The sequence below is a fragment of the Gigantopelta aegis genome, unplaced genomic scaffold, assembly GCF_016097555.1.
Source record: "Gigantopelta aegis isolate Gae_Host unplaced genomic scaffold, Gae_host_genome ctg5967_pilon_pilon, whole genome shotgun sequence".
Classification (NCBI taxonomy): Eukaryota; Metazoa; Mollusca; class Gastropoda; order Neomphalida; family Peltospiridae; genus Gigantopelta; species Gigantopelta aegis.
Genome location: NW_024534747.1, coordinates 18,722 through 31,017, shown reverse-complemented (window position 1 = coordinate 31,017; position 12,296 = coordinate 18,722). Strand labels below are relative to the sequence as shown.

The following is a 12,296-nucleotide window of genomic DNA, read 5'->3' as shown; positions in this document are numbered from 1 at the left end:
AACTGGTAGGTAATGAATTTAAGCATAATAGGGTATTGGATTACTTGGCTTTTGTTTAAGAGAGAAACAGGATGTTTTAGTGTTGCCTTTTATGACAACGTTGCTTACAAATTTGTAATTACACGCTTATCTCTTCTTCATGTCATCTCTGAAAAACTTCCCATCTGTGAAGGAAACCCAAAAACATGCAAACAGGACTTTAGGCCTTTTCCAAAGGTAAATACTCAGGAAGAACAATACCACTTCAGCATAATGATTCCAATGTGAGAAACGAGGTACAGATATATATCATGTGGAAACCATGGAACATGACAAGGTCAATACACGAAGGTAAAAATGGATCACGATATTAACACTAAGATTAATGCACACGCATAGTCATGAGATTACCAAAGAGTTAGTCCATATTATCAATAAATTATGTCATTAAAATACTAAAGATTAGGACATATAACCAAAATACATTTAAACAGGCCTTTAGGCCTTTTCCAAAGGTAAAATATTCAGTCACAGTACAACCTACCACTTTTCAATAATGAATCAATATAAACATGTGGAAACCATTTGGCGCATGCACAGTAATTAGCCTATCAGGTAAAATAATCGTGATGTTTAGCACGAAGATTATAGCACAACACACTAGTCATGAGGAAATACCACAGAGTTAGGTCCATATGATAAAATATATTATGTCCATGAGTAGGCCTGTGCGCTAAATAGTGCCACCTGTATCACAATAATAAGCAGCGTTATCACAATGACAACTATAATAACAAAATAAACACAATCAAAACACTTTACCTATAGTAGTAAAATTTTTTTCAAGTTACTAAATAAACTTTAATAAAGATTAAAATGTAAGTAGATGAATATTAAAATATATCTGTATTAAACCTAATAAGCAATCCAATTAAAAAATGATGAAATATTTTAATAAACCTGGTAGGGCTAATGAATATATATAGACATAATAGTTGTATGTGATTACTTGGCTTTGTGATTATAATGGAGATGGACCAAGTAGTGTTTTTGTAGTGTGTGCCGTGATACTGAAAACTGTTGCTTACACAATTTGTAATACAACTCTCTATCTTCTCTTAATGTCTCTTCTAGAAATTCCCATCTTGTGAAGGAAACCCAAATAACATTAAAACGGACTTTTAGGCCTTTTCCAAAGGTAAATATTCAGTCAAGAAACAACTACCCCCTTTCAGTACGAATCAATATAACATGTGGAAACCATTTGCGCATGCCCAGTTATTAATCATAATAGGTCGAAATATCGTGATGTTAGCACTAAGATTATAGCCCACCACATAGTCCCATGAGAATACCAAAGAGTTCGTCATATGTCAATATATTAGTGTCATGGTTATGCCTGTGCGATAATAGTGAAAACTGTCTCACGATTAATAAGCATCGTTATCACAATTACAACGATAATAACACCCATACACACAATAATCAACACTTTAACTATAGTATGTAATTTTCTCAAGTTTACTAAATAAACTTTTATAAGGATTAAATGTAAGATAGATGAATTAAAATATATCGTATTAAACTAATTAAGCATCAATTAAAAATAGATGAAATATTTAATAAACGGTTAGGCTAATGAATATATATAGACAGAATATTGTATGTGATTACTTGGCTTTGTGATTATACTGGAGATGGAACCAGTATGTTTGTAGTGTTGCCTTTATTAATGACAACTGGTGCTTACACAATTTGTAATACACGCTCTATCTCTTCTTCATGTCACTCTCTAGAAATTTCCCATCTGGTGAAGGAACCCCAAAATACATTCAAACAGGACTTTAGGCCTTTTCCAAAGGTAAATATTCAGTCACAGAACAACTACCACTTTCAGTAATAATCATATAACATGTGGAAACCATTTGTGCATGCACAGTATTATCATAATAGGTAGAATAATCGTGATGTTAGCACTAAGATTATAGCACCACACATAGTCATGAAAATACCAAAGAGTTAGTCATATGATAAATATATTATGTCCATGAGTAGGCCTTGCGATAATAGTGAAAAACTGTATCACGATAATAAGCATCGTTATCACAATTACAACGATAATAACACCAATAACACAATAATAACACTTTAACTATAGTATGTAATTTTCTCAAGTTACTAAATAAACTTTAATAAAGGATTAAAATGTAAGATAGATGAATTAAAATATATCTGTATTAAACTAATAGCATCAATTAAAAATAGATGAAATATGTAATAAACTGGTAGGCTATGAATATATATAGACATAATAGTGTATGTGATTACTTGGCTTTGTGATTATACTGGAGATGAACAGTATGTTTGTAGTGTTGCCTTTATATGACAACTGTTGCTTACACAATTTGTAATACACGCTCTATCTCTTCTTCATGTCACTCTCTAGAAATTTCCCATCTTGTGAAGGAACCCAAAATACATTCAAACAGGACTTTAGGCCTTTTCCAAAGGTAAATATTCAGTCACAGAACAACTACCACTTTCAATAATAATCATATACAATGTGGAAACCATTTGCGCATGCACAGTATTATCATAATAGGTAGAATAATCGTGATGTTAGCACTAAGATTATAGCACACCACATAGTCATGAAAATACCAAAGAGTTAGTCATATGATAAATATATTATGTCATGAGTAGGCCTGTGCGATAATAGTGAAAACTGTATCACGATAATAAGCATCATTATCACAATACAACGATAATAACACCAATAACACATAATAACACTTTAACTATAGTATGTAATTTTCTCAGTTACTAAATAAACTTTAATAAAGGATTAAAATGTAAGATAGATGAATTAAAATATATCTGTATTAAACTAATAAGCATCAATTAAAATAGATGAAATTATGTAATAAACTGGTAGGCTAATGGAATATATATAGACTAATAGTGTATGTGATTACTTGGCTTTGTGATTATACTGGAGATGAACCAGTATGTTTGTAGTGTTGCCTTTTATATGACAACTGTTGCTTACACAATTTGTAATACACGCTCTATCTCTTCTTCATGTCACTCTCTAGAAATTTCCCATCTCGTGAAGGAACCCAAAATACATTCAAACAGGACTTTTAGGCCTTTCCAAAGGTAAATACTCAGTCCACAGAACAACTACCACTTTTCAGCAATAATTGATTCCAATGTGGAAACGAGTGAATATATAACATGTGGAAACCAACCATTTGCACATGCAAGGTGTTATCACAATAGGTAAAAATGATCACAATATTAACACTAAGATTATGCACACGCATAGTCATGAGAATACCAAAGAGTTAGTCATATGATAAATACATTATATCACAAGAATACCAAAGAGTTAGTCACATGATAAATACATTACATCATGTACCTGAACACGATATCGAAAACCTTCAATTTCTGACATTTTAAACTTGTATGGTTTGACTATAGAACTACTAACACTTCCAGGATCTAATAGTACCAAAGGTAAATAGAGAAAAGAGCATATTAAACCATCTAGCATAACATTACTAATATAGAAAATGAAAAAAACATCACATTCACTTTACATGCACTATGGAGCAGGTAGACATGTTATATAATAGTTAGATATACTACATGGAAATAGGATACTAGGATCCTGTATAGTTTCAATTATGTAATATGAAAATTACATTATCATATAATTACATTTTATATACCGTCTATAAGCAAGTTGAAAGTAAATAATGTATTCAATATAGCTTAATGTTGACATATTAAGTTCATGACAGAGCAACTTCAATAGTGTTCTATTATTATTATTATTATAAAGATGTAAGGATATTAGAATCAACAAAAGATCTCCTTATGTACATTGTGTAATGTACAGTGTGGGATTGTTCAAATAGGAGATTTAATCTGACCCACTTCTTGTACCAAATGATCCTCAAATTGTTAGGATCACATTTAATTATTTATTGAGTTATTCTATGTTTATATGATTATAGGGGCAATTATGATAAGGGTTTTACATTGGTAATTTTGATGTCAATATACCAAATTACATTCAACAAGTTTTCATATGAAACCGATTTCTTAAACTGCAATCATACAATAATGGATGTACCTAGTTCAAGTCTCTAGCATTTTGTAATGAAAGCATTTGTTTGAAGTGTCTATTGTTTTTGTCATAACTCTAGTTTTTATTGTAATACCATTATCATCAAGAAATTGTAGGTCAATTTTTTATAACTATAATTTATTAGGTATTATAGACACCACCCACTTTAACATACCAGGAGGTTGTTTGTTCTTGAAGCCTTTCTTCTAGTTCAACAAGTCTTTCCTTCTTCAGTGGGAGAGACAAAGGTAAGAGCAGTACCCACAATCAAATCCTCGAGCAGTTCTAGAGAGAGTGAGTGAGTAATTCATCGGATATTGTATAGTATAAAATTATAGAAGTGTTTGAATTTGTAAACTTTTGAATTTTTTCTTTACCAAGTATTCTGTCAAATATCTTAATAATGGCTTTACTTTCAAAGGTTAAGAAAATTTTAAAATGGTTTTACTTAGAAAATTATGCAAATAAAAAAAGTGAAAGGTGAGATTGATAGCATGTGAGGTTAGTTGGTACTTTAAAGAAGCATTTCCCCAAGAAAACTATATTTTCATACACTTTATGATAGCATCTGTTGCTACTTTTGATATTAAGCTTATCAATATTTACTAAATTTTAGTAACTTTAAGCACTTCAATTTAGCCGAGTAATGTACTGTGCAATGCCTAATTGACCAATCAAATAGCTTCATTTCAGGTCAATAAATACCTTGCACAACTTCCCAGAGAGGAGTAAAAGTTATTATCATAATTTCTGTGAGAGGCACATAGACAAAGTTTATTTTTATATAATTCTAGTCATATATAAATGATGTACAACAAAATATATTAGCGCAACAAAAATAATGTTAGGATAGTTTAAATATGTATATTTTTTATCTCTAAAATAAAATCTTCAAAATCTATTTAGCGCAACAAAAATAATCTTAGGAATTTAAATATGTATATTTTTTATCTCTAAAATTTGTCTTCAAATTTTGGCCATGACAAATTTTTAGACTCTTTCTAATGTTATTATTTTCCAAGGTTACAGTAACCAGTTTTGGCTAAAATTGTTGCCTTGTGTCTCTACAAATCAGTGAGCTTTTTTATAACCAAATATATACAAATTAAACAGGTTTAGTAATATCATGATTCTAAGACTTTTTATATGGAAGACAATGCTTCCATAAACAAAGACTGGAATGAAGATCGAGGTTGATGGGAAAATACTCAGTCACATGCCACTTTCAGCCATAATTGATTTCCAATGTGTAAAAAAGAAAATATAACACGTAAAAACCACAATATTATCACAATAGGTAAAACCATTATTGCTATTAACGCTAAAATATGATAATTGTCATATCATGATTATTGTACATCCCTAACAGAAACACTATATCTACCGTAAGGGGTATAAATTTTCGTGGGGGATTTAATTTTGCTGCATTCGTGGGTTGTTGTTTATCACGAAATTTAACTTTTATTCCACCCACGCATAATCACGCAAAGGGATTCATGTCAGTCACTTCTTTCTCTTTTACACTGTCTGAAGTACTTCTCAGTCAACTGCCTCCCCAGATTTTCTTGTATATATGGTACCCTCTTCACCATGGATTTTATAGGAATAGGTGTAGCCATATTTCGTGTAGTGAAAATCCACGCTTGTGATCACAACACGTGCCTGATACCACACCCATTATTAATACTTCACACCCACTAAACACCGGGAAATTAATACCCCGAAATTTAAATAATAAAGCAAAAGTTAAAAAAAAAACGAAAATTTAAACCCTCGAAAATTTGTACCCTTACGGTTATATATATACAGACAACACACACACACATATACATACATTATTGTAGCAAGTATAGATACCTTCCCTACTCTGTGAATATAAGCATCTGTTGACTGCGGAAAGTCAAAATTGATCACATTTTCCACTCCTAAAAAACATTAGTAAATAAATAAATTAGACACTAGAAGTTGTTAGTAAAATGTTACAAACACACAACAAACGATCACTGCTTGATATGAGGTTTATCATCATAGGGACTCCTTATCCAATGTTGGCCATATTGCTAAGGAGGTGTGGTCTCAAAGTCAAACAGCAATATCATCTTAGTCTCAAATTAAGGCTAGCAAATGGCAGATCAATAACAACTAAGCAGTAAATTTGAAATCAAAAATCAGATAAAAGACATTTCAACTTGTACATAATGAGACTAGAGGTGTGGTCTTATGGTGATAATGCATCCAGTATTGTCATATATTTCATTACCCATTGTCAATGTAATATAATTCATACTTTATTTTCTTTAATATACTCAAATGATCTATTATTTGATATTTAAGACAAAATACCTTGAAAATCAATCCCTCGTGCCACCCCATATTCTCTATCACGTTTATGTCTCTTTTTGCTGACATGACTTTTTGGATCATTCCCTTGGACTTCAGGGACTTCATCTGTTGCTATGACATAATCATAATACCTCGATTGAACTCTTCAACAACATGACACCTGTTGAATGAAAATCAACATTAATGGAGAGTACTCTCTCAACAAACAGGTTATTAAAACCTGCTTGCAAGAACTTTGCCTTGAATTGTGTGGTAGTTCTGAATTGAGAACACAAGATTTGATAGAAAATTGTTCCAAAAATAATTTTAATCTATAGTTACAAAATAATAATAATTTAAATAACTAGATCCAGACATACTTGTAACATCTTGCGATATCATTAACAAAATAGTAAAGTCTTGCCTCTTACTAATCTAATAAAGAGAATTGCTAAAGAAGATCCAGAAATTATTTTGTACTTACTTTAATTTAAGTAATGTATAAATGATCAGATATTTGTTCTCTTCACTGCATCTAAACATAATAGGATTACAATAATATAATTAATGGACATCAAATTAATGTACACAGGACCCCTTATGCTGTATAGCTAGAAATTTTGTGGAGAATTAAACTAGATGGATTGGTGTATTTATGTATGCACTGCCAAATTTAATTCTACTACTAATAATTTTTGACATGTAGTGGGTGGAGCTGACTTTTAATTAAAGTAGAAATCACTGAAACGTGAATGGTTTTATTCAAATATTTCTTGAAAGAATCAGTGCTGCATACTCAGGGACTGTTCCTTCAATAACAGAAGAGAAGTCAAATGTGTCAATGAAGAGCTTGCATAGCCAAATTTAAGTTTTTCAACTTTTAATTGTCAAGATTACAGATCAATCTTCCTAACATAATTTCTGCTAAATTTGTTAGCCATACTTTACTAGGTGCAAGACATGTAGTACCCCTTGTCCAGAGGGGTAGGAACGAAGTTTAAAGGTGGGGGGGGGGGCTGACCTTATATTAAGTTGCGTTATATTATTAAACATCAAAAACGACCAAAAAATTTCATTCATTTGTCGTTAAAGGAAATAAACTTTTAGTTATTTCTAATGTTACCAGTACAGTCCTTATGTGTATGTAACACATGACATGGTTTAGTGGTTCTTGGGTCATAGTACTTTGTAGGTAATTTTATAGTCAGAGTAAGATTGAAAAAGTGCATTCAACTATTAATACTTTGTTATAGCAAATTAATTTTAACAGAAGGTAATATGACCACACAATAATGTGGTGATTGATTGTTAATGTACACAAATTAACACAATAACCACTTCACAAGAGGTTATTAGTCTTGAGTGCAAATCAGGGGGGCTTAGCCCCCCTGATTTGAAGTTGGGAGGCTTCTGCCCCCCCCCTTTCCTACCCCTATGCCCTTGTCATTACCTTATATGGTATTGAGTGAGTTGAGTCTCTTCAGGAAGATCAGCCTCTTCAAGTTTAAGAGTTACCTACATATAAAAAAGAATGAAGATATATCCACACACACCACACACTCACTGGTTTGATGTAGGATTAGTTTCTTTAATGAGAACACATCCTAAAAAGATTCTTTCAATTAACAATCACAAAGTAATAATGTTAAATACCTCATTTAATGTAGCAGACATTTAATATAGCTTGATAGATAGGAGGTAAATAGCTACAAATAAACTAGAATAAAAAAAATTATTATTAATATCAATTACCTGATAATGTTTTTTAACATCATCTTCATATCCATAAGAAAATACTAAATCAGCTTCATCAACAACTAATACTTCAAGACTCTCTCTAAATCTAATGTCTAAAAGAAACAAATCACAGTAGTATTATTACTGGTATACTGCTGACCTGTGATGAGAGGTGAGAGAGAATCCTACTGGGTGTTCCAACCACTATATCTGGTCTTTTCCAACAAAGCAGTACTGATGATTGTAGAAAATCATTATTAATTATTTTGCCAACAACAATTACTATAAAGTCTTTATTTCACATTGTCTATATGTGACCATAAATACGAAAATGGTACCTAACGTACAAACAAATTTTGAGTGAACGCTTGCGTATAAATTGTTGCTATGCAGCCATCTTAAACAGGAAAGTTATTAAAATTCATTATGTATGAGAGCAATGATTGACCTTCATGAATACCAAATAACATTGACTTCCTGCTCAAGATGATGCATAGCAACCGTTTCTACACAAGCGTTTGTTCGAAATTCACTTGCGCGTTAGGTACCATTTTCGTATTTATGGTCACATATAACTACTATTACTAGAAATATATTAACTACATACCGTTGAGTAGCTATATTCATTTGTATGAGACAACACCAACTACACTAATCTCTCTTGAACAACATGAGCACAACTCCTCAAAAAGTAATGAATTACTTTTAAATTAAGAAACAGACCTTGAGTTTGTCATAGCCTGAACACTTAATTCTTTTGATGGTACAAGTACCAGACCTCGTACACAAGGAGGTACGGTTTCAGTCTAATGAGAGGAAGAGAGAGACTGAAAAGAGCAAACAATATCGATAGTGTTACTACGATTTCATACGAAGTATCTTGTGTATCATTGGAATAGCATAACTAGGAGTAGTAATAATACATTAATATATAATTGGAGAGTCAGGCATACCAGGCTGTTTTTCAGATCCAGTTTTAGCTCTCACCACAATATCTTTACCTTCAACAGCTAATGGTATCATCTTTTCCTGCCAAAAAATACATGTTAATTTTTTGATCATACAAGGAGGTGTGGTTAGAGAAAAACTAAAAACAGACATAATAGTTTAGGAATCAGACATATAAGATATTTCATGTTATATTGTGTGGTGCCTATATTACCTGAATAGGTGTTGGGTGGTTCCAGCCTAATTTAGCAATGGCCTGTAAAAGGCGGAAGAAAATTGTAAATTATGACTTATTTCCTATAACAATCCACATCAGTATAAACTATATATTTGATACTTTTATAGAGGTCTTTATGAAATGTAAAATTATACCTTCACTAGTCTAGTGTCCAAACCCATCTGGTGAAAGTCTAAGTTTTTCTTGTGAATTGGTTGCCATCACTACACCACGTGGATTATCGTGTCAGTCTTCAAGGGTTAGTTAAAATTAAATCTACAACATCACGTGATTTCTCATTTAGCACGTGGACACAGGGTTTCTCTCTCAATTTGTAGATTAATATCATTTCTTTGTAAATCAGCTTTCAAATGAGTTTCCTATGATGGCTGTGGGGTGAACTTGAAGATGAAGAGATCACTCATCGGGACAGTGTTACTCAGACACCAATGTGGAGTGAAGGATGGCGACCAATGTCCATCTCCTGTCACTGTGATGTACCACAAGTGTATAACCCACCTACTACCTATCAGATGCCATCCAGCAGGTATAAGGAGCAATATATCTTGTAGAAAATCGTATGTAAAGTTTTTGTAAACACATTGTATGTATATACATAGTCTCATATTGCCGCTTAAATCTCTTCTTGAAGGAGGGCTAGTTATATGAGACTACACATGGCTCCAACTAAGCAAATTAAATATAGTATCATTTACTGTGTAGTAGGTTATTTATTAACAAGCTATGTTTTCATTCCATTCACAAACATTTCATCTCAAAGTTAAGATATAGCATTAATTTATTTCATGAAGAAGAAATCTCCAATATGAGAATATATTCTTCCTTGAAATTGACCTATTATATGATACCAAAGCCAATAGTTTACATTTTTTAAAAAGTTATTAACATCTTATAGTTGATATTACATTTTGCCTTTTCCTGTATAGTTCACCCTAAAGTGCAGGCTGCGCTAGATCATCCTAAAAACACATTAGATGGTAATGTTATACTACACAGTATTGAACTACAAGAATATGTAGAAGAAATGAGACAACTTATTGCTTCATCTAAAGACACAAACCCAATTGAAAATAGAGTCAGTAAATATTAACTATAATGCTAAAAAGAGTAGATAAGACGAAATTATCTTTGATCAGCTAGTTTGAAGTGAAGGGCAACTTCTAGCCAGGATCACTTTGGTTTGGGGCAATATCATGTAGGGATACTCATAGCAATAACTGGGAGTCCTGGATGTGTTGTAGTGAGAATTTACCAAAGATTACACAGAACTGTCTCATGTATATCACATTACTTTCCCACTCGATATTTCCATATTACTATGCAACATTTGACATTCTCTTCCATCTTATCTACTCTGCTGCAAGGCATGACATTCTTCTCTTTATATGATTTTATTACAGAGACAAAATGATCTCCACTTGTTCTCTTTGTAGGAAAATTTAATGGCACCTACACCCCATCTCAATTTTGGCCAAAAGGTTCCAAGAGGCAGTGGAAAAAACCTGATGCTTGTCACCCTATTGGGTAAGTTAATTAATATTTGAGTCTCTCTCTCTTCAGTGTTCACTCTCTCTAGCTTCACTCGACTTCCTCAATCTTTGCATCTAGACACCAATTCTTTGCATTTATTGCAGAGAAAGTCTGTAGCTACTATAGGTCTATATGCTGGATATGAAGGTAATCAATTAGATAGACATCATCATATATTTTACCTCTTCTTAGCTTCTAATTCAAGAGCTTTAAACTGTTTAGCTGACATATTAGGAAGTTACTTAACTCGTTGTTGTACTCTGTTGCGTATTAATATGGACAGAGATGAAAGAAAAGGGGGCTTCGAGGTTGGAACAGAGACAACTATTGTGTCACACCTCTCTTCCCTCTCTCTCTCATAGGCTGTATTAGAAAAGACTCTTCAGCAGTTAGGTATGGGTGGTAAAAAGAGGCGTCAAAGAATACTGGGAAGAACTAATGAAAGATCATGCTCGTCTTGTGGAAGATGCTGAAGAACAAGTAGAAGAATTTTAAAGTAGCTATGGTAAGTCAGAGAGAGAGAGAGAGAATGATTGTATCATTCTCTCTCTTTCTCTATTGTATTCCTTCTTTTAGGGTTCTCCTGTTATTGATAAAGAGAAACTAATAAAAAGGTAAATAAATAAAACTAATATTATAACACTGCATTTTCTCTAGTTTGAATCTTCCATTATCAAAGACAAAGAAAAGACCAAGGTATCTACTAACATAATTACATTATATTCTATTACCTTTATTGTTGCAGATGTTCTACCATCACCTTGGATATCAGTATGTTAACAGAACTGATATGTGTTATACGATATTATATTTATAGAACACACCAATGTTGATAGGAGAGGAAGATATGGCCATTTCTACTAGTGATATTAACCTAGACAACATTATACCAGTTAGTGTCGTACAATAGTTAGTAATGTTGTACATACAGATATATAACTCTGCTCTTTCTCTCTCTCTTAGACTAAAACTCCTGATATAGCTAGATCAGGTAAGACATCATTGGATTTTATTATAATAAAACATCTATTTCTTTTAGCCTTTCCTCAACTTACTGACAGCCAGCCTGGTGAGATATTAGAAGGAGGAGATTTGTGTGTGGATGCTCCTTCACGGAAAAGGTAAGAGCAAGTAGTATCTTTATACTAGTTTGTAGTTGTTTGTGAACAAGTGGTATCCTTTTACTAATTTGATAAAATAAAGCTCTTATACAAGTAAATAAAGTTCTGTCCAAACTAACATTTGAAAGAAGGACAGTACAAAAGTGGTATACCTCCTTATATGGTGTTATAATTATAAAATAATAGGTGCTAAAATTCTGCTTGGTTTTGAGTTATTAAAGCCAAACTCTACCTGCCTTGATTTATAAGTAGGTCTTTATTAGGTCACTTCAGTGAGAATAAT

At 32.2% G+C, this 12,296-nt stretch overlaps 1 protein-coding gene across 1 annotated transcript; it reads right to left on the bottom strand.

The window, feature by feature from the left end:
- Positions 1–5,974: 5,974 nt before the first annotated feature.
- On the bottom strand, positions 5,975–9,523 carry LOC121366501 (probable ATP-dependent RNA helicase DDX56; the record flags this gene model as incomplete). The annotated part of the gene is given in 16 exon segments (XM_041490919.1): positions 5,975–6,042; positions 6,461–6,589; positions 6,592–6,620; positions 6,700–6,771; positions 6,820–6,848; positions 6,850–6,874; positions 6,924–6,974; positions 7,890–7,954; positions 7,996–8,043; positions 8,093–8,113; positions 8,115–8,156; positions 8,192–8,289; positions 8,330–8,410; positions 9,130–9,205; positions 9,339–9,380; positions 9,497–9,523. Coding segments are annotated over 16 exon segments (903 nt in total), but the record flags the coding sequence as incomplete, so codon positions are not given.
- Positions 9,524–12,296: the final 2,773 nt, after the last annotated feature.